The 24743-nt window shown below is 42.2% G+C and overlaps 3 protein-coding genes and 1 long non-coding RNA gene across 7 annotated transcripts in view; all 4 read left to right on the top strand.

Moving 5' to 3' along the window:
- LOC139549671 (uncharacterized) overlaps positions 1 to 24743 on the top strand; it is a 520909-nt gene that overhangs the window by 74325 nt on the left and 421841 nt on the right. The window lies entirely within an intron of this gene.
- The window catches only part of LOC139548336 (zinc finger protein ZFP2-like), a 110356-nt gene that overhangs the window by 9552 nt on the left and 76061 nt on the right, over positions 1 to 24743 (top strand). The window lies entirely within an intron of this gene.
- On the top strand, positions 6415 to 9462 carry LOC139550477 (uncharacterized). The gene is made up of 5 exons (XR_011670051.1): positions 6415 to 6749; positions 7190 to 7341; positions 7542 to 7874; positions 8665 to 8736; positions 9130 to 9462. It is a non-coding gene; the product is annotated as an uncharacterized lncRNA (long non-coding RNA).
- Positions 11178 to 24470, top strand: LOC139549280 (zinc finger protein 180-like). Its single transcript, XM_071359557.1, has 2 exons — positions 11178 to 11429; positions 22436 to 24470. The coding sequence occupies exons 1-2, from the start codon at positions 11294 to 11296 to the stop codon at positions 23407 to 23409; spliced, it is 1110 nt and encodes a 369-aa protein (XP_071215658.1). The 5' UTR covers positions 11178 to 11293; the 3' UTR covers positions 23410 to 24470.

Below are 24743 nucleotides of genomic sequence, written 5' to 3'. Positions count from 1 at the left end.
CATCTATAATAATGACATAAAGGCTATGCTGCTACGGTGTGGGACGTCATCTATAATAATTTGGCTGTTCTAAATTCTGTGTTGCTCAAAGCCTTGAGTAATGAACCTATTTTTGAGACTATTGGCTGTAATGCGTCAATGCTTTAGGAAGCTTTGCTTCACCATCATGGAATCTATCTATTTTGGATGTTGGGGATTTTCCCTGCCATCATTCTGTATGTCTCTTTTGATCTGCAGTCCTGTTTTAGTTGGGTTTTGTTAGTTGGGTTCTAACTGGTCTCCATTAGTTGGGCTCCAGCTCACTGACCATAGTGTCACGAACCGGCTCGAAGACCGTGACAAAAAGTGAGACAACGTGGAGATAAAGAATAACAAAATATATTTATTAACTGAAGTAAAGTAAATTCAATTAACACTGGTGTGTGTTTAGTCAGTAGTGTAAGTGATTGGTTGCGTGTTTACATGTGATAATGAGGGGTGTTGAAAGGTGCCAACGCAAACAACCAAAATCTGCAGTTAGGTTTGTATGCAGTCTGGTGATATACCAGGGACTATGCATGCAGTTAGGTTTGTACAGTCTGTTGATATACCAGGGACTGGGGATGCAATTAGGTTTGTACAGTCTGGTGATATACCAGGGACTATGCATGTAGTTAGGTTTGTATGCAGTCTGGTGATATACCAGGGACTATACATGCAGTTAGGTTTGTATGCAGTCTGTTGATATACCAGGGCCTGGTGATGCAGTTAGGTTTGTATGCAGTCTGGTGATATACCAGGGACTGGGGATGCAGTTAGGTTTGTATGCAGTCTGGTGATATACCAGGGACTGGGGATGCAGTTAGGTTTGTATGCAGTCTGGTGATATACCAGGGACTGGGGATGCAGTTAGGTTTGTATGCAGTCTGGTGATATACCAGGGACTATGCATGCAGTTAGGTTTGTACAGTCTGGTGATATACCAGGGACTGGGGATGCAGTTAGGTTTGTATGCAGTCTGGTGATATACCAGGGTCTGGGGATGCACAGTTAGCGTTGTTTTCCTCTAGCTATTCTCCAGTTTGCTCCCAGCAGCTTTCATAGAACGTAGATCACTGTTAAACCAGACGCTGCAGAGCGTTTGTTTGACTGAATGAATATGACAAAGCCTTAAATGCAGCGTTAGATGTAAAGTTTAAATTCTCATTCATTACACATCTTCACTAATCAATCAACACATGCTTTCCTTTGGACGTATCAATATAATATTATTTAATGAAATACATTTTAAAATACAATTTTTTGTCAGGAAATAAAATGAACATTTCCTTATACTGCGTTACCCACTCCAGTCAGCTGATGACGATGCTGCCAGTGTGACGTATAATCTAGTGGACGGGACACTTCAACAACAACAGCGAGTCAGTCACTTCAGTAGCTTGCTAGGCGACATGGCCTAAACATTCAAGCTTTTTAGACTGTTTCAGTGCATATTTGCCTATGTGTTTTAGACATACTTCTGTTTTATAGCGAGTTGCCCCATTTATTTTCATATTTACGTTGTTAGTCAGGCAGACGTCTTAAATTTGCCTAGCGCTAGGCTAGTCGCTAATGCTAACTAGCTAGCTAACATCTCCGACCATGAGCTCCCTAAACATCCCCCCTCCAGTTAAAGAAGACGAGGTCTGCTGGACGGAGAAAGAAGCTCTGGAGCTGAACATTGTCGTGAAAGAGGAGGAGGAAGAGGAGAATGTCACAGTAAAACAAGAAGTAGAGGATGAGGAAGACGCGTTCAGAGTGAAAGAGGAGGAGGATGTTACAGTAAAAGAAGGGGAGGAGGCAGAGAAAGAGGAGGATGCAGTTTTTGGAGTGAAGAAGGAGAAAGAGGGAGAGATAACGGTCATATTGACAGAGGAGTCAGGAGATCTGATTACCACCAGTAAGTACTGTCTTAAAAACGGGCTCTAACTCTCTAAAGGTTTTGAATGAATGTGTGGTTTTTAAGCAGCATGCTACTGAAATTCTATACTTGAAAATGTTGTTCTGTACTATAGGAATTTATGTGATAATATAATGTTAAAGCTACATTTTAAAATGGGTGATTAAAGCCCTGAATGCTGATTGGCTGACAGCCGTGGTATATCAGGCCGTATACCATGGGTATGACAAAACATGTATTTTTACTGCTCTAATTACGTTGGTAACCAGTTTATAATTGCAATAATCCACCCCAGGGGTTTGTGATATATGGCCAATATACCACGGCTAAGGGCTGTATCCAGGCACTCTGCGTTGCGTCATGCTTAAGGACAGTCTTTAACCATGCTATATTGGCCATATACCACACTTCCTCGGGTCTTATTGCTTAACTGTAACATGTGTATACCATCAGAGTCCCCCCACCACAAAATCACAACTTAATTGTCTCACAGAATGGCAAACAACCATCTCTGTTCAGCCTATAAACATGACATTATCTATTATTATAGAGCTCTGCTCAGCCTGTAACCATGACATTATCTATTATTATAGAGCTCTGCTCAGCCTATAAACATGACATTATCTATTATTATAGAGCTCTGCTCAGCCTGTAACCATGACATTATCTATTATTATAGAGCTCTTATTATGACATCATGACATTCCCTGAGAGATTAGATTTGGAGCTCTACATCATTTGTTTTTAAATCTCACTGTCACCAAGTTTATTTTTAATGATGTAATGTTGTGAAGACTGACCTCAGGTTATTGAGGGATCTAGTCTAGATTAAACCTCATAGGAAGACAATTTTATTTAATACAGGCTTCATTCAGGTCTCTCTGTTTAACTAAATAATCTGTTTGTCTTTTGGCAGGAGAGAGACCAGACTCTGACAGCGGGAAGAGTTCCTCAGAGGAAACAGACCCAGAGACGCCTAACCAACACCACTGCTCCCACTGTGGAAAGAGTTTTAGGTGGTTAGGGAGTCTGAAAACGCATGAGAGAAAACACACAGGAGAAACGCTGTATCACTGTTCCCACTGTGGAAAGAGTTTTAGGTGGTCAAGGAGTCTGAAAACGCATGAGAGAATACACACAGGAGAAAAGTTGTATCACTGTTCTCACTGTGGAAAGAGTTTTAGGTGGTTATGGGTCCTGAAAACGCATGAGAGAATACACACAGGAGAAACGCCGTATCACTGTTCCCACTGTGGAAAGAGTTTTAGGTGGTCAAGGAGTCTGAAAACGCATGAGAGAATACACACAGGAGAAGAGCCGTATCACTGTTCTCACTGTGGAAAGAGTTTTAGGTGGTCAAGGACTCTGAAAAAGCATGAGAGAATACACACAGGAGAGAAGCCTTTCCAACATACTAATACACAGGAGGAGACAACATACCACTGCTCTCATTGTGAAAAGACATTTTCCCAGTCAGAGGACCTGAAAACACATGAGAGAATAGAGAGGCTGTGTTCTGTCTTATGTTTCTGACTGAGAATTTGTCCTCGGCCAGGATTCACAGGACCAGGGTGTCCGCTATGGACACCTGGAAGAAATCAGCAGCGGACATTTCTGAAGGTTTATCCAACAGACCTGTACATCCATGAATAGATCTCTATAATGTGTAACTATTTCTGAAGGTTTATCCAACAGACCTGTACATCCATGAATGGATCTATAATGTGTAACTATTTCTGCTGTATTGTGATGTATTGTTTAATAGATGTACTATGTTAGGTATATTTATCTGTGGTTTTATTTCAACAGATTTTACTGATGCTATTAGATTGCTGGGTGGGGGGAGTTTTATAAATACAGAGACTTCGGAAAGTATTCACCCCCCTTGACTGGTCCCACATGTTGTTGTGTTACACCCTGAATTTAAAATGTATTTTTATTTCACCTTTATTTAACCAGGTAGACTAGTTGAGAAGAAGTTCTCATTTGCAATGACACATACAACAACACAGAGTTACACATGGAATAAACAAACATACAATCAATTATACAGTAGAAAAATCTATATACAGCATGTGCAAATAAGGTAGGATAAGAGCGGTTAGGCAATAAATAGACCATGGTGGCGAAGTAATTACAATATAGCAATTAAACACTGGAATGGTAGGGAATGTGAATGTGAATAGCAGAAGATGAATGTGCAAGTAGAGATACTGGGGTTAAATGGATTCAATACCCCATAATGTCAAAGTGGAATTATGTTTTTGGAACTGTTTACAAATGTAATTAAAAGCCTAAATAAGTTCAGGAGTAAAGATTTTGCTTAACAAGTCACATAATAAGTTGCAGGGACTCACTCTGTGTGCAATAATAGTGTTTAACATGATGTCTGAACGACTACCTCATCTCTGTACCCCACACATATAATTATCTGTAATGTCCCTCAGTCGAGCAGTGAATTTCAAACACAGATTCAACCACAAAGACAAGGGAGGTTTTCCAATGCCTCGCAAAGAAATGCACCTATTGGTAAATGGGTAAAAAAAAGCAGACATTGAATATCCCTTTGAGCATGGTGAAGTTATTAATTACACTTTAGATGGTGTATCAATATACCCAGTCACTAACTCAGTTGCTGGAGAGGAAGGAAACCGCTCAGGGATTTCACCATGAGGCCAATGGTGACTTTAAAATAGTTAGTGTTTAATGGTTGTGATAGGAGAAAACTGAGGATGGATCAACAACATTGTAGTTACTCCACAATACTAACCTAAATGACAGAGTGAAAAGATGGAAGCCTGTATAGAATACAAATATTCCAAAACATGCATTCTGTTTGCAATGAGGCACTAAAGTAATACTGAAAAACAATGTGGGAAAGAAATTAACTTTATATCCTGAATACAAAAGCGTTATGTTTGGGGCAAATTCAACACATCACTGACTACATATTTTCAAGCATGGTGGTGGCTGCATCATGTAATGGGTATGCTTGTCATTGGCGTCACTAGAGGCGTAACTACAGTCCCTGGTTCTAATCTAATGATCATCAACTGCATCATTTTATGGTTCTAATCCAGGCAGTATCACTTCCAGGTTAAGCGAGCAGTGTGTCAAGATGTGCAGTGCGGCTTGGCAGGGTCGTGTTTCGGAGGACGCATGGCTCTCGACCTTCGCCTCTACCCCGAGTCCGTAGAGGAGTTGCAATTGGATTTCATGACATTGGTGAAAAAAAATATATATAATACACTGGTACTGAAATTAGATTTTTAATCACCTGGCAGATGTGTCAAACCATGTAAACACCTGCAAGACTTCGGTTAGAAGTGAATCACCTGGCAGATGTGTCAAACCATGTAAACACCTGCAAGACTTCGGTTAGAAGTGAATCACCTGGCAGATGTGTCAAACCATGTAAACACCTGCAAGACTTAAGTTAGAAGTGAATCACCTGCCTGGACATCCTAAGAAGCACACAGAGACCTGCATTTTGAAGTCGATTTAATAATACTTGTGAAAACTGACTTCAGGTGATTGAGGGATCTAGTCTAGATTAAACGTCATAAGAAGTTTGATCATGTGGAGGTTTCATTCAAGTCTGTTTAATTAAATAATCTGTTTGTCTTTGACAGGAGAGAGACCAGACTCTCCTTCTGACAGCAGGAAGAGTCCTTCAGGGGAACCAGACCCTGAGACGTCCAAACCAGCTGGACGACATCACTGCTCCCAGTGTGGAAAGAGTTGTACTCAGTTAGGGAGCCTGAAAACACATAAGAGAATACACACAGAAGAGAAGCCTTACCACTGCTCCTTGTGTGGAAAGAGTTTTAGGTGGAAAGGCATGAGAGGACACACACAGGAGAAAAGCCTTTCGAATGTTCCCATTGTGGAAAGAGTTGTACCCAGTTAGGGAGCCTGAAGGAGCACGAGAGAATACACACAGGAAAAAAGCCGCACCAATGTTCCCATTGTGGAAATCATTTTGTCCAGTTAGGAAACCTGAACCAGCATGAAAGGACACACACAGGAAAAAAGATGCACCACTGCTCCCACTGTGGAAAGAGATTTACCCGGTTAAGGTACCTGAAAGAGCATGAAAGAATACATACAAATACATAGGAGGAGAAGACATACCACTGCTCTCATTGTGAAAATACATTTTCCCAGTCAGAGGACCTGAAAGCACATGAGAGAATAGAGAGGCTGTGTTCTGACTTGTGTTTTTGACAGAGAATTTGTGTTTTTGTTTGGACTGTCAGACTTGAGTTCACTTTTTGTAATGTTAATTAATCGATTAATCCATTGTTTGAAAGGGTTAAAAATACACTGAAAACATCCTAAATACATACTATATACCGCTGCACTCTACAACGTCATGTAAAAACAAGATGTCATGGAGGTTAAATAAAGTCTGCTTTATCAATGGAACATATTGTGACCCGTCCACTGTGGGGCGCTGTGGAGTCATAATATCCATAACAACTACAGGTCAAACAGGGAAATGGTTCACATCGTTTTCCCACCATTCATTTTCCCCACAGGGCTGTGTTTTGTTTAGGCTCACCCTGGTGTGACGTTTTGATAACCATGTAAATCTCTCTAGGACAAGGTGACTGAGGGTGAATGTACACTAGATAAATGGCGGTAAATTGCTGTGTGCCGCTCTGCCTGCCCGTTGTGACTCCGTCAAGAATTCAGCAGAGCAAGTTTGTATGAAGGTCTGGTTATTAAATGGGTTCATAGTTCAATAGTAATATCCTCTAAAACGCTCTGGTGACAAACTTTGCTGCCCTGTTTCCAGTTGTCCACATGGCTGGGAGAACCTATTCAAGTAAGTAAATAGATTTAGAAAATGTAAAAACAACGATGTATTATTAGCTAACTTGCTACAGTGTAGGCTAACTCAAATGAGCTGCTAAATGAGCTAGCTATTTGGCTAGCTAGCTATCTAACCAACTTCAAATACTGTATAGATAGCTAAGTGAATTAAATATCACCAGCTACCTAACTTCATATTAGCGAGCTATCTATTTATCACTGTAAAAAACAAACTCCAAATGCATTTGTAGGTAGCTAGCTAACAGCCATGGAGGGTGAAAGGATAGCAGCCCCAACTGTCAGTGAGAGAGGAGGCTATTCTGGATAGGGCAGGTACTTTTGTGTAGTTCCTGTCCCTAGAAGTGAGGACGGAGATAATAGTAACATAATATTCAGTGTGGTGTAATTTGACTATAATGAAGTCTGTTTCTTGTGATTTTTTTCTGTCCTCAGATAAAGAGCGCTATGAAAGCCAGTCTACATATGAAGAGGTCCCAATGAAGAGCAGTGGTTCTCAGTCCTGGGGACTCAGAGGCACATTGTTGTTTTTGCCTCAGCACTGCACCGCTGATTCAAATGATCAACTCATCATCAAGCTTCAAGTGGTATTTATGTATTCATTTGTGATGCTATCCTTGATATGATCCTGTTATTGTCACATGCTACACATGTACATATGTGTGCCCATGCATCTATCAATCCAATGTTATCATGATTTGTTATCAGGGATATTATACTTTAGTAATCCACAATGACCTGGTGATGTAAAAGTCTAATAATTACATTGTCTTCCATATTCCTACAGATACCTTGTAACTGGAGATTCCTTCAAAACGATTGCCTACAGTCGATTGCCTACAGTTAACATGTAGGGCACTGCCAGGTTGGGTGACCAGGGTCATCTGGGACTGCCTCCTGGAGGAATTCAGGTGTGTGAAGGCTACCTGTGTCCTGCGTAACTTCATGAGATGGACACGAGGACCAGGAGGGGATCTGCAGCTCGCCGCCGTGTCGCAGAGGAGGAGTCTGCTGCTCTGCAGGATGTTTCAAGGATGGGGTCCAACAACGCAGCAAGAGAGGCATTCCGTGTGCAGGAGATCTTCACCTCCTACTTCTTCAAAGAGGGTGCTGTTCCCTGGTAACACCATAGACTACACAATGCACAACCAAAGGCTCTTTTAAGAGGGTGCTGTTCCCTGGCAGCACCATAGACTACACTATGCACAACCAAAGGCTCTTTTAAGAGGTGCTGTTCCCTAGCAACACCATAGACTACACAATGCACAACCAAAGGCTCTTTTAAGAGGGTGCTGTTCCCTGGCAGCACCATAGACTACACTATCACAACCAAAGGCTCTTTTAAGAGCCATTCACATTGCAATAAGAGTATTCTTCCATTTACTTAGCTATGTCAACTGCAGTTATTCAATTCATAGTTTCTCTCCCTTTGATTTCTACTTCTCAGGTGAGGGTGCTGTTTAGGTAAGGGTGTGATGTCTGTGCAAAAACAAAACAGGCTATTTTAAACCACCCATATTGAAGAAATTTAGAGCAATTAGACACCCTATAACCCACACCTACACACTCAGGTATCAATCTGATTTATGGATTGTGTTGTGCAGTAAGCAGGCTCAGGTGTATAACTGTGGCTCCTTCCACCTTCAAAGAATAGGCAAGAGGGCCAACCATGGAGATTAGTAAGACACTTCATTATTTCTATAACTACGCTATATTGTTTGTTTGTCCTTGTGTGTCCGTTCATGTTTTTCAGCATAAAGTACTCTGCAGCCACTTAGTGTGGTGTGGACATCAGGTGAGGCCACACACAGATTCCTGTTGAACACTGTGGCTTTAACTACCTTCTTTTCTCAATAACAGTCTCTCTCCTTCACTTCATCCCTCTCTCCCCTTCTCCCTAAATCCTCTAGGTTATATCAGCTGTGTCGGTGAACCACTCCTGCATCTGAACAGGCTACATCGAGGGCACAGCATGATCAGAGGTGAGGGGTCATTTGGTCAGGTCAACAGGAAGTATTATTAAAGAGATGCTTTACATTGAAATACAGATAGATGCAGTAGTCCCAGAGTTAATGATCCAAGGTCAGTTTATATTATACAGGAAGTATTATTAAAGAGATGCTTTACATTGAAATACAGACAGAGATGCAGTAGTCCCAGAGTTAATGATCCCAGGTCAGTTTATATTATACAGGAAGTATTATTAAAGAGATGCTTTACATTGAAATACAGATAGATGCAGTAGTCCCAGAGTTAATGATCCAAGGTCAGTTTTGCATTTCACCTCCTGATTGATGACTAACAATGTTAGAATAAAAAAATAAAAACACAAGGCTTAAACATGCTCTCTCTCTCCATCTGTCTCTCGTCTGCAGATATTTTTTGATGTGAGAGGATGCCAACCCCCAGTCCCATCATCGCCACCTCACCTGCTTTTAAGATAACCTTTAGGCCGACTAGAGACACTATTATGTAATTGTGATGAACTGAGAGAATATTTATGTAGCACTGTGATTCATTAATCATGTGCTGCCTTCCCTGCTCCTATGTGCTTACCTCTTTCCCTTTCTGTCTTTTACACCTCTCTCTCCACCTCTTTCTTCCTCTGTTTTTATAATACACAACAGATGTGCATTGAAATACAGATTGAACTTGTATTTATAACACTTGGATAATGAGCTTTTCAATAAAGCGTTTCACATTCTCTACTGGTTGAAATGAAGTGTAATTTGCTGAAATACTCCACCTATCCTGTGTTTATCAGATCAATGCAGATGAAGGGCATTAGATGTTGAGATGAACCGGTGTTGGAGTATTTACATGATGCATAGGAAGTGTAGTGTAATGTTTTTTAAATTATGTTTCTGTATATATGAATTAACTCTTAAATCCTGTTTCTAGTCTATTAGTTACAATGTGTAACCATTGATGCCCCAGGACCAAGATTGGTAAACACTGTTGAAGTGTAGAATTGTAATACATACATGAAGACACAGCGTCATTCAAAGACTGGAATTTGATTCTCCTGGTATTGGATATGACTGAAAAATAATCTCAAAGACATTCATACCTAAACTGCACCTTTATTTGCCAAGGTAGAGTACATGATCAGTGAATATATTAAATGTACAGGCTACAATGTGGGGATCTCATGCATGGTAATAACTACATGTATATACAACTTGCATCCTTGGTACAACATGATATTATATTCTACTCAATCCATAGGCTTCATTAATGTCATTCAGGCTGTTTTGAAGTTGATACAACTGGCTATGATAGCTGAGGTTCATAGCTAGGTTCTGAACTAATATGTATACCAAACGTTTGGGTCCATACACAGATCGGCTAGATATCTAGCTACACATCCATGGGCGTACAGGGATTTTAATCATCCACTGCACAATAAGCAAGAACATAGCTAGCTACGTGATTTCATCTATCTGCATGGCAAATATCAGCAAGGAAAGCTTACAAAATTGTACATTCAATTTGCAGTAAATTCTTCAGCTAGCTAGATTCTATACATCCACTGTTACACAAAACGACAAACTGGTTTTCTGGTTGTTTCAGGAGTCCCTAAAACAACCAGAATTACAATATCATACTCATGTCACAACATCCATAAAGCTAGTCAGCTAGCTGGCTAATGTTAGCTAGTCAGCTAGCTGGCTAATGTTAGCTAGTCAGCTAGCAGGCTAAATCACGATTTTTGGAAATGAACTTCATGATAAAAATATGCATAATCGTTTGTCTCTACATTAACTAACATTCCTGTCAACTGTACATGTTTTTGCATGATTCGTTTTGACGTTATAATCCCTTACATTTGCTTCCATCTTAGTACTGTTGTCCGCCATCTTTGATCCAGTTCAGTTCTGTGTAGGGGTACCCCTCTCTCCTAGTATTTCTGTCCGCCATCTTTGATTCAGTTCAGTTCTGTGTAGGCGTACCCCTCTCTCCTAGTATTTCTGTTCGCCATCTTTGATCCAATTCTGTGTAGGCGTACCCCTCTCTCCTAGTATTTCTGTCCACCATCTTTGATCCAATTTAGTTCTGTGTAGTGGTACCCCTCTCTCGAAGTATTTCTTTCAGCCATCTTTGCTGAAGAAAGTCTAACAATCACTAGTGCAGCAGCCTCCCCCGGTCCTAGTGCCGGCCCGGTAAGAAGTTTAAGATGCGATGGAACGGTTGACGAAAAAAATAAATCACAGAAAAAATATATTGACTGATATTGATTTATTTAGGGGGGGGGGGGGGGTAATTCATATTTTAGTTCTAGCGACGTCTCTGATTCCTACCCTTTAACTTTTTGTCTGAAAATTAAATATACATTTTACTCAACTACCCAATCCAGTCAGCAGTTGGCGGTGGGAATTTAAGGCGACGCTGTTGGTGTGACGTATAATCTAGTGGACGGAACGCTACTTTCAGCAGCAGCAACAGTTCGTCAGCCACCTCGGGAGCTTGCTAGACTAAATAGCCGAACCAATAAAGCTCTTTAGATGCTTTCGTTTTTTTTTTTTTATTAGCCGTGAGATGACTGTCACATCGAAAAAGGAGAACGAGGAGGAAACTGGATGTCCGAGGCCGGTTTCCCAAACGCATCTTAAGGCATCACACGATGAAATTAGCCGTAAGATGGTTTTGAGAAACAGCGTCCTGATTAATACTAGTAAGTACTGTCTTAAATACCAAACTCTGCAGTTGTTGAACTGATGTGTGGCGTTAAAGCGTAAATATGCAATTGCTACATCAATTTTTGGACTTTTAAATTATTTATATATAGCCATTGATTCTTGAAGAATATAACACATGCCTCATGAGCTTAGTTCAACTGTTGTACCCCATCAGAACCCCAAATAAGCTTTTTTTACTCTAATGTTTAGAAACAATGTAAACCAACATATCGCCTCAACATGGTTAAAACTATAATGTTGATATCATGGATGGTCTGTCTATGAATTTGAAAGTAGCTACATTTCTCTTATTACCAAAACAGTGGTGGAATGATTTTTTAAACCGCAACAAAATGGCTGCTCAGAAACTTGGTTTGGTAAACAGCTGAGGGATGGGGGCTGGAGAAATGTAACCACTCTCAAATTCATAGAGAAAGCCATTGTAGCAACCTTAAGGCTATCCCCTGAATGCACTACACTATGAATACAAAGACTGGCCATCCATGAGGTCAAAATTATTGTTTTAAACATAATTCTAGGCTATATAGTATATTCTAGAATTCATCCATGATGTCATAATGATAGTTTAACCAGGTTTCTAGGCTATATAGTATATTCTAGAATTCATCCATGATGTCATAATGATAGTTTAACCAGGTTACTAGGCTATATAGTATATTCTAGAATTGCCAGTGAAGATTTCCTGTGGAGGCAAATTATTAGAGCTGTTAAGTCATTGTATCATATTCAGCAATTTTTTTTCATGCCCTTACTTTAAAGGCAAGACATACCTAGATGCAATTACATTCATGAATTGGTTTGAAACCTTTGTTTTAAACCCTTCTCAAAGTTGTTGCTTTAAGTTGTCTGATGCTTTAAGCATGGTGTTTGATTAAATAATTACAGATACACAAGTTACTCGAGGGAGCCAGTCATCAATATAACCGAGAAAAACTCCCGCTGCTACTGGACTTTGTAAATTCTGTCGTTATGCTCCTGAAGTTTTCAGTAATTGACTACACCAGCGGTCGTCAAACTTTTCCATTTAGAGTGACAATGTATCTGACCATTTCTACCGATCTGCGTGCCAGTTATGATTTTCATATGCACATTTTTGTGGAACAGTTTCATTTAATTTATAATAGTATCTCAAAATCATTGTCTGTGATTAATCTACATTCTATCTAAATCTAAATGAAAATTATACAAATCTAAAAGTAACCTTTATTGCCATTGCCAACTATGTAAAAAAATTGCCTACATAACAAATAAAAACATTGCAGCCTGCAGGTAGAAAATATCCTGATAAAAATAAATATCCTAGAAATCACATTGGCTGCTCATGGCCTGTCTACAACAAACTTGAAACATTGTATCAACTATCAACTGTGTCCTCCGAAACTTGTGATGGCAAGCTTGCGACATTGTATAAAATATTCTGGGCCCTCAGTTTCCCGCGCCAGTGAGTTCGGGACAGACACAGCTGTAGGCTATTTGTGCAAAGGATAAGAAGTAATCAGGTATTTTATGACTTTTCCACTGGATCAGAGAATTACATTTTTTCCTTTCATGCCGAGTGGAAATATTTTACGAAAATACTTTGAGGAACTATTGTCGTACGCAATTGATTTTGATTAGACTTAGTTTACTTGCTGTTTGAGGTGAAGAAAAAAAATTACTTTGAGAAGCTCCACAACTCATTAGTGGTGGTGCGTTAAGACAATGAGAAATACTATCAGACATCCTCAAATGGGCACATTTATAGGCCTACATTTGCACACAGGCCAGGTAGACTAGTCCTACTTCTATATGCGTAGTTAGGTGTGCGTCCTTACTCAACATTGACAGGAGTGTTTCAAACAAAAGACAATGAGGTCTGAGTGGTCTGCCAGGGGCCGTTTAATTTAGTATCCGTTTGCGTCGGCATGGGGAATGATTGTCTTTTCCCATAGTATGTTGTACCGAAGTTGACCGACGAAGAGAATGTAACATTATGACTGTTGGATTCTAAACTACATTGAGATATTAAAGACATGATAGATCAGACGCAGAGTATATAAAGGGGTGAGATCTGTAGAAAGACAGAGTGGCTGTGGAATGTGCTGGGTGGACGGGAGGAGATCACAGGATTGCTATAGGGGAAGCGGATGGACATCTGTGGATTAGGCGAAGGAGGGGTTGAGGTCAGGTCAGATCCCCTGAAGGGAGTAATAAGGGTTTAGTATCCTGTTACCCTCTTCCTGTCGACCCAGAAGATGTAATGATTGGAGAGAAGGGGGAGTGTCCAAAGTGGGGTATATATACTTGTGATGGTGAGAACATGTTTTTTGTCTGAACTGTGGCTGTAATGACCCTTTGGGAAGAATTAAACTTGGTTAAGCTTCTCTAGTGTCCGTGAGTTGTTTACTCTGAAAAATTAGAACCTAACACTATAATTACTGTTCCCTGAGCGAGGGAAACGAGGTGCAAAACCTGTTTGGCCCCACTCCTTCCTGGGTCGGTGAAGAGTGGTATTAAATTTAAGGAATAAACCCGAGCCTCATGCTCATCACAATTTAATAGTCACCTGTGGAAGGTGGGGCTTCCAGCGAGGCGTGAATTGAATAGTATGTTGTACCTAGTTTCCCTCCTTCAGGGAACAGTAGTTATAGTCATAACGTTACACTTGTCATATGATGAACTTCAACTTAAATAAGGGATCTTGCTGTGGGACAGTTTTTTTTGTATTCTGAAATGCACTCGAACTACATATCATTTAGTGGCTCCTTATGTTACGCTGGGGAAACAGTTTTCATGGGCACAGAAACACTAGATCATTTCAGAGTTTGCTATATCCAATGTTTTTTAGCTGAGTCATCTTGCAATCCAAGATGGCGTAGCAGTATGACCTGTTTGCTGTTGTAAATGTTTTTTTCTGTAAATTTTTGTATATATTACAATATATTTAAATATTTTTAAATTAAATATACCTTCCGGCAACCCGCCTCACCCAATGTGATACGGATCTGCTATTTTTTTAGACCTAATAGCTAGAACATCAGAAAATAAACAGCTAATTAGCTACTAGTTATTTAGTCATTGTTAGCCACTGCTAGTGTCCTTTACCATTTTAGCTCAGACACCAGCCGCTTTTAGCCTGGATAATACCTGCCAGTCTGCACAGCGCGATATCAACCCTGAGCATATTGGACTGTTTGTCTCGATTACATCACCGTATTCCTGCCGTAAGCTCTGGACCTTTACACCAGATAATCGCAGCTGGCTAGCTGCTACCGAGTGGCCCAGCCCCGACGCTAGCCTTGAGCCAGGCCCATCTCCCGGCCTGCAAAGTGGACCCTATGATCACTCAGCTACACAGCTGATGTCTCCCAGACTCTTCACTAAGACGACTAGAAGCCACTACATCACCGGATTCCTGCCGTAAGCTCTGGACCTTTGCACCGGATTGGCTACAGTGGCTAACGCCCTTGTCCCGAAGCTAGCACCAGTTAGCCTCGAGCCAGGTGCATCTCCCGGCTAGCAAACAAAATTACTCCAGCTACAATACCTCTTTTGCCAATTGGCCTGGACCCTTTGTCGACACAGAGCCCCGCCGATCCATCACGACTGGTCTGCCGACTCAATTCCGTCAGATGTGCCGTCAATCGCTATTATTTTTTAACTTTGGAACACATTCAAGAACCTCCAGTAACTAACCAGCTAATCATCTACAAGCTATTTGGTCATTTTTGGCCACTGCTAGCGGCTTTGACCTTCTGCACAGACACCAGCCCTGATCTTAGCCTGGATATTACTCACCAATCTACCAGCATCGGACTGTCTCTCCACAACAACGCTGGATTCCTGCCGTAATCCCTGAGCCACTACTTCTGATCCTCACAGCTTGCAGCTAGCTAGCTCACAGCTTGCAGCTAGCTAGCTCACAGCTTGCAGCTAGCTAGCTCACAGCTTGCAGCTAGCTAGCTCACAGCTTGCAGCTAGCTAGCTCACAGCTAGCTTGCACCCTCCGTGGCACCCAGTACCGAAGCTACCCCTGAGGCCCACCCCCGGCCTATCAGCTGTTTACCCGAACCCCACTCATACACGACTAGAGCCCAATATTCCACCGGATCCTTGCTGTTAACTCTGGACATTGGCACCGGATCACCACTGCTACCGATTGGCTATAGTAACTAACGCCACTGCCACGAAGCTAGCACCAGTTAGCAAACAAAATTCTACAATACCTCTTTCGCCATCTAGCTTGGATTCTCTGTCGACACGGCGCCCCGCCGCACCACCACGTCTGGTCTGCCGACGAATACTCCATCCGTTGTGCTCTCAACCGGCCTCCGTCTTAGCAGACCACCCCCCCGGGCTACTAACTTTAAACGCCGCGTGCTAGCGTAGTGACGGCCTCCCTGTTCCATCTACTGCTGCCCCCTGGACACTACGATCACTTGGCTACATGCCTGCTGGACCGTCCATTAATCACTCCATTCTGTTTATTTGTGTTTTATCTGTCGGCCGCGAACTCAGGCTCTGTGTGTAGTTAATCCGACCCTCTCTGCCTAGTCATCGCCATTTTACCTGCTGTTGTTGTGTTAGCTGACTAGCTGCTGTTGTCTCACCTGTTGTTTTAGCTAGCTCTCCCAATCAAGACCTGCGATTACTTTATGCCTTACTATATGTCTCTCTCAAATATCAATATGCCTTGTATACTGTTGTTCGGGTTAGTTATCATTGTTTCAGTTTACAATGGAGACCGTAGTTCCACTCCTAATACCTCTGATACCTCCTTTGTCCGACCTCCCACACATGCGGTGACCTCACCCATTATAACCAGCATGTCCAGAGATACAACCTCTCTTATCATCACCCAGTGCCTGGGCTTACCTCCGCTGTACCCGCACCCCACCATACCCCTGTCTGCACATTATGCCCTGAATATATTCTACCACGCCCATAAATCTGCTCCTTTTATTCCCTGTCCCCAACGCTCTAGGCGACCAGTTTTGATAGCCTTTAGCCGCACCCTCATCCTACTACTCCTCTGTTCCTCGGGTGATGTGGAGGTAAACCCAGGCCCTGCATGTCCCCAGGCACCCTCATTTGTTGACTTCTGTGATCGAAAAAGCCTTGGTTTCATGCATGTCAACATCAGAAGCCTCCTCCCTAAGTTTGATTTACTCACTGCTTTAGCACACTCTGCCAACCCTGATGTCCTTGCCGTGTCTGAATCCTGGCTTAGGAAGGCCACCAAAAATTCTGAGATTTCCATACCCAACTATAACACTTTCCGTCAAGATAGAACTGCCAAAGGGGGAGGAGTTGCAATCTACTGCAGAGATAGTCTGCAAAGTTCTGTCATACTTTCCAGGTCTATGCCCAAACAGTTCGAACTTCTAATTAAAAAAATTAATCTCTCCAGAAATAAGTCTCTCACTGTTGCCGCCTGCTACCAACCCCCCTCAGCTCCCAGCTGTGCCCTGGACACCATCTGTGAATTGATCGCCCCCCATCTAGCTTCAGAGTTTGTTCTGTTAGGTGACCTAAACTGGGATATGCTTAACACCCCGGCAGTCCTACAATCTAAGCTAGATGCCCTCAATCTCACACAAACCATCAAGGAACCCACCAGGTACAACCCTAAATCCGTAAACATGGGCACCCTAATAGACATTATCCTGACCAACCTGCCCTCCAAATACACCTCTGCTGTCTTCAATCAGGATCTCAGCGATCACTGCCTCATTGCCTGTATCCGCTACGGGTCCGCGGTCAAACGACCACCCCTCATCCCTATCAAACACTCCCAAAAACACTTCTGCGAGCAGGCCTTTCTAATCGACCTGGCCCGGGTATCCTGGAAGGATATTGACCTCATCCCGTCAGTTGAGGATGCCTGGTCATTCTTTGGTCATTCTTTAAAAGTAACTTCCTCACCATCTTAGACAAGCATGCTCCGTTCAAAAAATGCAGAACTAAGAACAGATATAGCCCTTGGTTCACTCCAGACCTGACTGCCCTCGACCAGCACAAAAACATCCTGTGGCGAACTGCAATAGCATCGAATAGTCCCCGCGATATGCAACTGTTCAGGGAAGTCAGGAACCAATACACGTAGTCAGTCAGGAAAGCAAAGGCCAGCTTTTTCAAGCAGAAATTTGCATCCTGTAACTCTAACTCCAAAAAGTTCTGGGATACTGTAAAGTCCATGGAGAACAAGAGCACCTCCTCCCAGCTGCCCACTGCACTGAGGCTAGGTAACACGGTCACCACCGATAAATCTGTGATAATCGAAGACTTCAACAAGCATTTCTCAACGGCTCGCCATGCCTTCCTCCTGGCTACTCCAACCTTGGCCAACAGCTCCGCCCCCCCTGCTGCTACTCGCCCAAGCCTCCCCAGCTTCTCCTTTACCCAAATCCAGATAGCAGATGTTCTGAAAGAGCTGCAAAACCTGGACCCATACAAATCAGCTGGGCTTGACAATCTGGACCCTCTATTTCTGAAACTGTCCGCCGCCATTGTCGCACCCCCTATTACCAGCCTGTTCAACCTCTCCTTCGTATCATCTGAGATCCCCAAGGATTGTAAAGCTGCCGCGGTCATCCCCCTCTTCAAAGGGGGAGACACCCTGGACCCAAACTGTTACAGACCTATATCCATCCTGCCCTGCCTATCTAAGGTCTTCGAAAGCCAAGTCAACAAACAGATCACTGACCATCTCGAATCCCACCGTACCTTCTCCGCTGTGCAATCCGATTTCCGAGCCGGTCACGGGTGCACCTCAGCCACGCTCAAGGTACTAAACGATATCATAACCGCCATCGATAAAAGACAGTACTGTGCAGCCATCTTCATCGACCTGGCCAAGGCTTTCGACTCTGTCAATCACCATATTCTTATCGGCAGACTCAGTAGCCTCGGTTTTTCTAATGACTGCCTTGCCTGGTTCACCAACTACTTTGCAGAGTTCAGTGTGTCAAATCGGAGGGCATGTTGTCCAGTCCTCTGGCAGTCTCTATGGGGGTACCACAGGGTTCAATTCTCGGGCCGACTCTTTTCTCTGTATATATCAATGATGTTGCTCTTGCTGCGGGCGATTCCCTGATCCACCTCTACGCAGACGACACCATTCTGTATACTTCTGGCCCTTCCTTGGACACTGTGCTATCTAACCTCCAAACGAGCTTCAATGCCATACAACACTCCTTCCGTGGCCTCCAACTGCTCTTAAACGCTAGTAAAACCAAATGCATGCTTTTCAACCGTTCGCTGCCTGCACCCGCACGCCCGACTAGCATCACCACCCTGGACGGTTCCGACCTAGAATATGTGGACATCTATAAGTACCTAGGTGTCTGGCTAGACTGCAAACTCTCCTTCCAGACTCATATCAAACATCTCCAATCCAAAATCAAATCTAGAGTCGGCTTTCTATTTCGCAACAAAGCCTCCTTCACTCACGCCGCCAAACTTACCCTAGTAAAACTGACTATCCTACCGATCCTCGACTTCGGCGATGTCATCTACAAAATAGCTTCCAATACTCTACTCAGCAAACTGGATGCAGTTTATCACAGTGCCATCCGTTTTGTTACTAAAGCACCTTATACGACCCACCACTGCGACCTGTATGCCCTAGTCGGCTGGCCCTCGCTACATGTTCGTCGTCAGACCCACTGGCTCCAGGTCATCTACAAGGCTATGCTAGGTAAAGTGCCGCCTTATCTCAGTTCACTGGTCACGATGGCTACACCCACCCGTAGCATGCGCTCCAGCAGGTGTATCTCACTGATCATCCCTAAAGCCAAAACCTAATTTGGCCGCCTTTCCTTCCAGTTCTCTGCTGCCTGCGACTGGAACGAATTGCAAAAATCTCTGAAGTTGGAGACTTTTATCTCCCTCAACAACTTTAAACATCTGCTATCTGAGCAGCTAACCGATCGCTGCAGCTGTACATAGTCCAACGGTATATAGCCCACCCAATTTACCTACCTCACCCCCATACTGCTTTTATTTATTTACTTTTCTGCTCTTTTGCACACCACTATCTCTACTTGCACATGATCATCTGATGATTTATCACTCCAGTGTTAATCTGCTAAATTGTAATTATTCGATTTATTGCCTACCTCCTCATGCCTTTTGCACACATTGTATATAGATTCTCTTTTTTCTACCATGTTATTGACTTGTTTATTGTTTACTCCATGTGTAACTCTGTTGTTGTCTGTTCACACTGCTATGCTTTATCTTGGCCAGGTCGCAGTTGCAAATGAGAACTTGTTCTCAACTAGCCTGGTTAAATAACGGTAAAATAAAAATACGTTTCCTGTAGTTCTTGACCAGGTTTGCACACACTGCAGCAGGGATTTTGGCCCACTCCTCCATACAGACCTTCTCCAGATCCTTCAGGTTTCGGGGCTGTCGCTGGGCAATACGGACATTCAGCTCCCTCCAAAGATTTTCTATTGGGTTCAGGTCTGGAGACTGGCTAGGCCACTCCAGGACCTTGAGATGCTTCTTACGGAGCCACTCCTTAGTTGCCCTGGCTGTGTGTTTCGGGTCGTTGTTAGGCTGGAACACCCAGCCACGACCCATCTTCAATGCTCTTACTGAGGGAAGGAGGTTGTTGGCCAAGATCTCGCGATACATGGGCCCCATCCATCCTCCCCTCAATACGGTGCAGTCGTCATGTCCCCTTTGCAGAAAAGCATCCCCAAAGAATGATGTTTCCACCTCCATGCTTCACGGTTGGGATGGTGTTCTTGGGGTTGTACTCATCCTTCTTCTTCCTCCAAACACGGCGAGTGGAGTTTAGACCAAAAAGCTCTATTTTTGTCTCATCAGACCACATGACCTTCTTCCATTCCTCCTCTGGATCATCCAGATGGTCATTGGCAAACTTCAGACGGGCCTGGACATGCGCTGGCTTGAGCAGGGGGACCTTGCGTGCGCTGCAGGATTTTAATCCATGACGGCGTAGTGTGTTACTAATGGTTTTCTTTGAGACTGTGGTCCCAGCTCTCTTCAGGTCATTGACCAGGTCCTGCCATGTAGTTCTGGGCTGATCCCTCACCTTCCTCATGATCATTGATGCTCCACGAGGTGAGATCTTGCATGGAGCCCCAGACCGAGGGTGATTGACCGTCATCTTGAACTTCTTCCATTTTCTAATAATTGCGCCAACAGTTGTTGCCTTCTCACCAACCTGCTTGCCTCTTGTCCTGTAGCCCATCCCAGCCTTGTGCAGGTCTACAATTTTATCCCTGATGTCCTTACACAGCTCTCTGGTCTTGGCCATTGTGGAGAGGTTGGAGTCTGTTTGATTGAGTGTGTGGACAGGTGTCTTTTATACAGGTAACGAGTTCAAACAGGTGCAGTTAATACAGGTAATGAGTGGAGAACAGGAGGGCTTCTTAAAGAAAAACTAACAGGTCTGTGAGAGCCGGAATTCTTACTGTTTGGTAGGTGATCAAATACTTATGTCATACAATAAAATGCCAATTAATTACTTAAAAATCATACAATGTGATTTCCTGGATTTTTGTTTTAGATTCCGTCTCTCACAGTTGAAGTGTACCTATGATAAGAATTACCGACCTCTACATGCTTTATAAGTAGGAAAACCTGCAAAAACGGCAGTGTATCAAATACTTGTTCTCCCCACTGTATGTTGTTGTTAGGCGAAGTCATGGGTCCTACGGTAGGTCTATGTTGTTGTTAGGTGAAGTTATGGGTGCTACAGTAGGTCTATGTTGTTGTTATGGGTCCTAGAGTACACTATGTATGTCATGCAACAACAACCAAAGTGCTTCTTCGTTCATTACAGGTTTATTTGTTGTTAGGTGAAGTTATGGGCCAACATTTGGCAAACAGTACAAACCCTCATTGTCAGGTTGATGGAAAAGCCAAAGAGCATTTTACTGGTTGAAAGGTTTTTTAAGTACAAAGCGGTTGATTTGTGATGATGACACAAACATTATATTAAGCAGGACATTCAAACGAGCCTTACAATTATAATCCAAAGTAGTGTGAAATGCACTCATAAGCAACCTGGACATGGAGGTTACTCCCCTGAGTTTCCCCCATTCACATTCAGAATACATTGTGAAAAACTCAAATCTTTTCTCACCATTTTTGTTCCTGGCAGATATACTACATCCATAACTAGTGGTTTCCTCATTAGCAGATATACTACATCCATAACTATCGGTTTCCTCATTAGCAGATATACTACACCCATAACTAGTGGTTTCCTCATTAGCAGATATACTACATCCATAACTAGTGGTTTCCTCATTACCAGATATACTACATCCATAACTAGTGGTGTCCTCATTACCAGATATACTACATCCATAACTAGTGGTTTCCTCATTACCAGATATACTACATCCATAACTAGTGGTTTCCTCATTACCAGATATACTACATCCATAACTATCGGTTTCCTCATTAGCAGGGAGGAGTTTCTACAATCAAATTGTATGTGCTTTGCCCTCGTGCCGCAATTTTATTAAACACAGAAAGGGGATTATATTGGAGACCAAATGTCGTCTGGCACACTGCTTAGTTTCAACAACATGAATAACTTATTTCTAGCCTACAATCATCTACTAATGTGAAAACAAGACAAAATATGATTATTGTTGCTCATTTTAAGACAATTGTCAAATAACTTTAACATTCATTACAGACGTCAATTGTTGTACAACATCATGGCTACGCTTACCATTTTTGCTCCAGGCAGATATACTACATCCTCATTAGCAGGGAGGAGTTTCTGCAATCAAATTGTGTGTGCATCGCCCTCGTGCTGCAATTTTAGCAAACACAGAAAGGGGCCTTTTTTGGAGATCAAAGGTCGTCAGCCACACGGCTTAGGTTTTGACTGTCTTAAGACAATTGTAAAATAATTTAACAGACCTCTGGGCATCACCTTTTACCTCAAATAAACAGTGGACTTCTGCTGTTGTGGGCCTTTAACCGTCTGACTTTGTTGTTCACACAGGAGAGAGACGGGACTATCGTGGATCCTCTGGGGAGTCTCAACTACATCATGACGCTGACGAGGCAGAGAAGAGTCTCTCCCCATTAGAACACCTCAAGAAACACCCGCAGAGATCCACAGGGAAGAAATCTCACCGCTGCTCTGACTGTGGGAAGAGATTCACCTCAACAGGCATTAAAATTCATCAGAGAAGACACACAGGAGAGAAGCCTTATAGCTGTGGTCAATGTGGGAAGAGATTCACCTCACCAGTAAAACTTAAAATACATCAAAGATATCACACAAGAGAGAAACCATATGGCTGTGATCAATGTGGGAAGTGTTTTGGTCGATCTGGCCATCTGACTATACACCAGAGAACACACACAGGAGAGAAACCATATAGCTGTAATCAATGTAGGAAGAGTTTTTCTAGATCTGGCTCTCTAACAATACACCAGAGAATACACACAGGAGAGAAACCATATAGCTGTGATCAATGTGGGAAGAGTTTTACTTCTTCTAGCTATCTGACAGTACACCAGAGAACACACACAGGAGATAATCCGTGCTGTGATCAATGTGGGAAGAGTTTTTCTTCTTCTAGCTATCTAACTATACACCAGAGAACACACACAGGAGAGAAACCATATAGCTGTAATCAATGTAGGAAGAGTTTTTCTAGATCTGGCTCTCTAACAATACACCAGAGAAGACACACAGGAGAGAAACCATATAGCTGTGATCAATGTGGGAAGAGTTTTACTACTTCTAGCTATCTGACAGTACACCAGAGAACACACACAGGAGATAATCCGTGCTGTGATCAATGTGGGAAGAGTTTTACTACTTCTAGCTATCTGACAGTACACCAGAGAACACACACAGGAGAGAATCCGTTATGTGATCAATGTGGGAAGAGTTTTACTACTTCTAACTATCTAACTATACACCTTAGAACACACACAGGACAGAAATCTTATAGCTGTGATTGATGTGGGAAGAGTTTTACTCAGCAAAACAGCCTGAATATACACAAGTGGACACACACAGGGGAAGGGATACTCTGATAAAAGATCTCTGATTAAACATAAAATACATCAAGGAGTTGTTTCATGATATCAATTAAATAATGTCACAATGTAGAATGTTTTAACATTGTAGTAGGAGTATTTTAATGATGTCACAATGTAGAATGTTTTAACATTGTAGTAGGAGTATTTTAATGATGTCACAATGTTGAATGTTTTAACATTGTAGAAGGAGTATTTTAATGATGTCACAATGTAGAACCCTAAACGTTTGTCCCCTGTTCTATTGATTTCAACATGATATGGATATTAGCCTCAGGGGGAAAATCCAGGCTCTGATTTGGAAGAGTACTATTTATGAGATTTATCAGAAAGTGAATAACACAAAACGAGTTGTCCTCTAACCAGGGATGTACACATTATTCCCAGATTCCGTGTGGTTTTTGAGCTGTTAGTTTTAACAGGACGTGCAACCTCATCTCCATCCTGTCACACAAATTATTTTAGCATGATATCGATGAGTGATGGCAAATAAGGGTTGTGTTCCTTTGTTTAGCGACCCCTACATTTAAATGCATCACTCCAAATTGTAGCTGGCTGTCTTCTGCAGGTTGTCCTCTAACCAGTGAGGTAAACGATATCTCCCATTTCCATGTGTTTTGTTTAGTTGTGTTAGTTTCAACAGCACGAACAACCTGATTTCCCCCCTAATCGAGATCAGTGATTTATTGCTACTTGTCAAAACAACAGCGTTTCTGGTGCTTGTGCAGTTTATAAGGAGCTTGTTTAAATAAATACAAGTAATATGACTATTGTGGCAAATGTTTGTGTAAATAGCACATTTTATGTTTAGGTTTTCAATTTATCCCAAACTGTTTCTGCATATTGGTTATTGATTTGGACACGTTAAAACTGTGTTTTGACATTGAGGCTATCCCACCTAGCACAATGTAATTGAAAAGTCGTTGAAAATAAGACTATGCAATCAACAACAACAAAAAATATTTTTATTTTTTATTTTACCATGCCTTACCATTAAGTTAATTATTGACAATACATATTAACAAAGGGGTGTCCATTTGGTTTTGATCATTCATATTTACAATTCATGTAACTTTTAGTAATCATAATTATTTATGCAATCAACTGACAATTTACAGGTATAATTATATTGACATTGTTGCCCTTCTTTTAGAATAGCAGGTTTAATTCTCAGATGTGACAACCCAAATGTACTAGAGCATGACATTGGGGACTGGGCCCTGATCCAACAACATGCCTATCGAGTGAACTCTGAA

Source organism: Salvelinus alpinus, chromosome 2 (genome assembly GCF_045679555.1).
Source record: "Salvelinus alpinus chromosome 2, SLU_Salpinus.1, whole genome shotgun sequence".
In the NCBI taxonomy this organism is placed as follows: Eukaryota; Metazoa; Chordata; class Actinopteri; order Salmoniformes; family Salmonidae; genus Salvelinus; species Salvelinus alpinus.
This window is presented reverse-complemented; position numbering and strand designations above follow the sequence as displayed.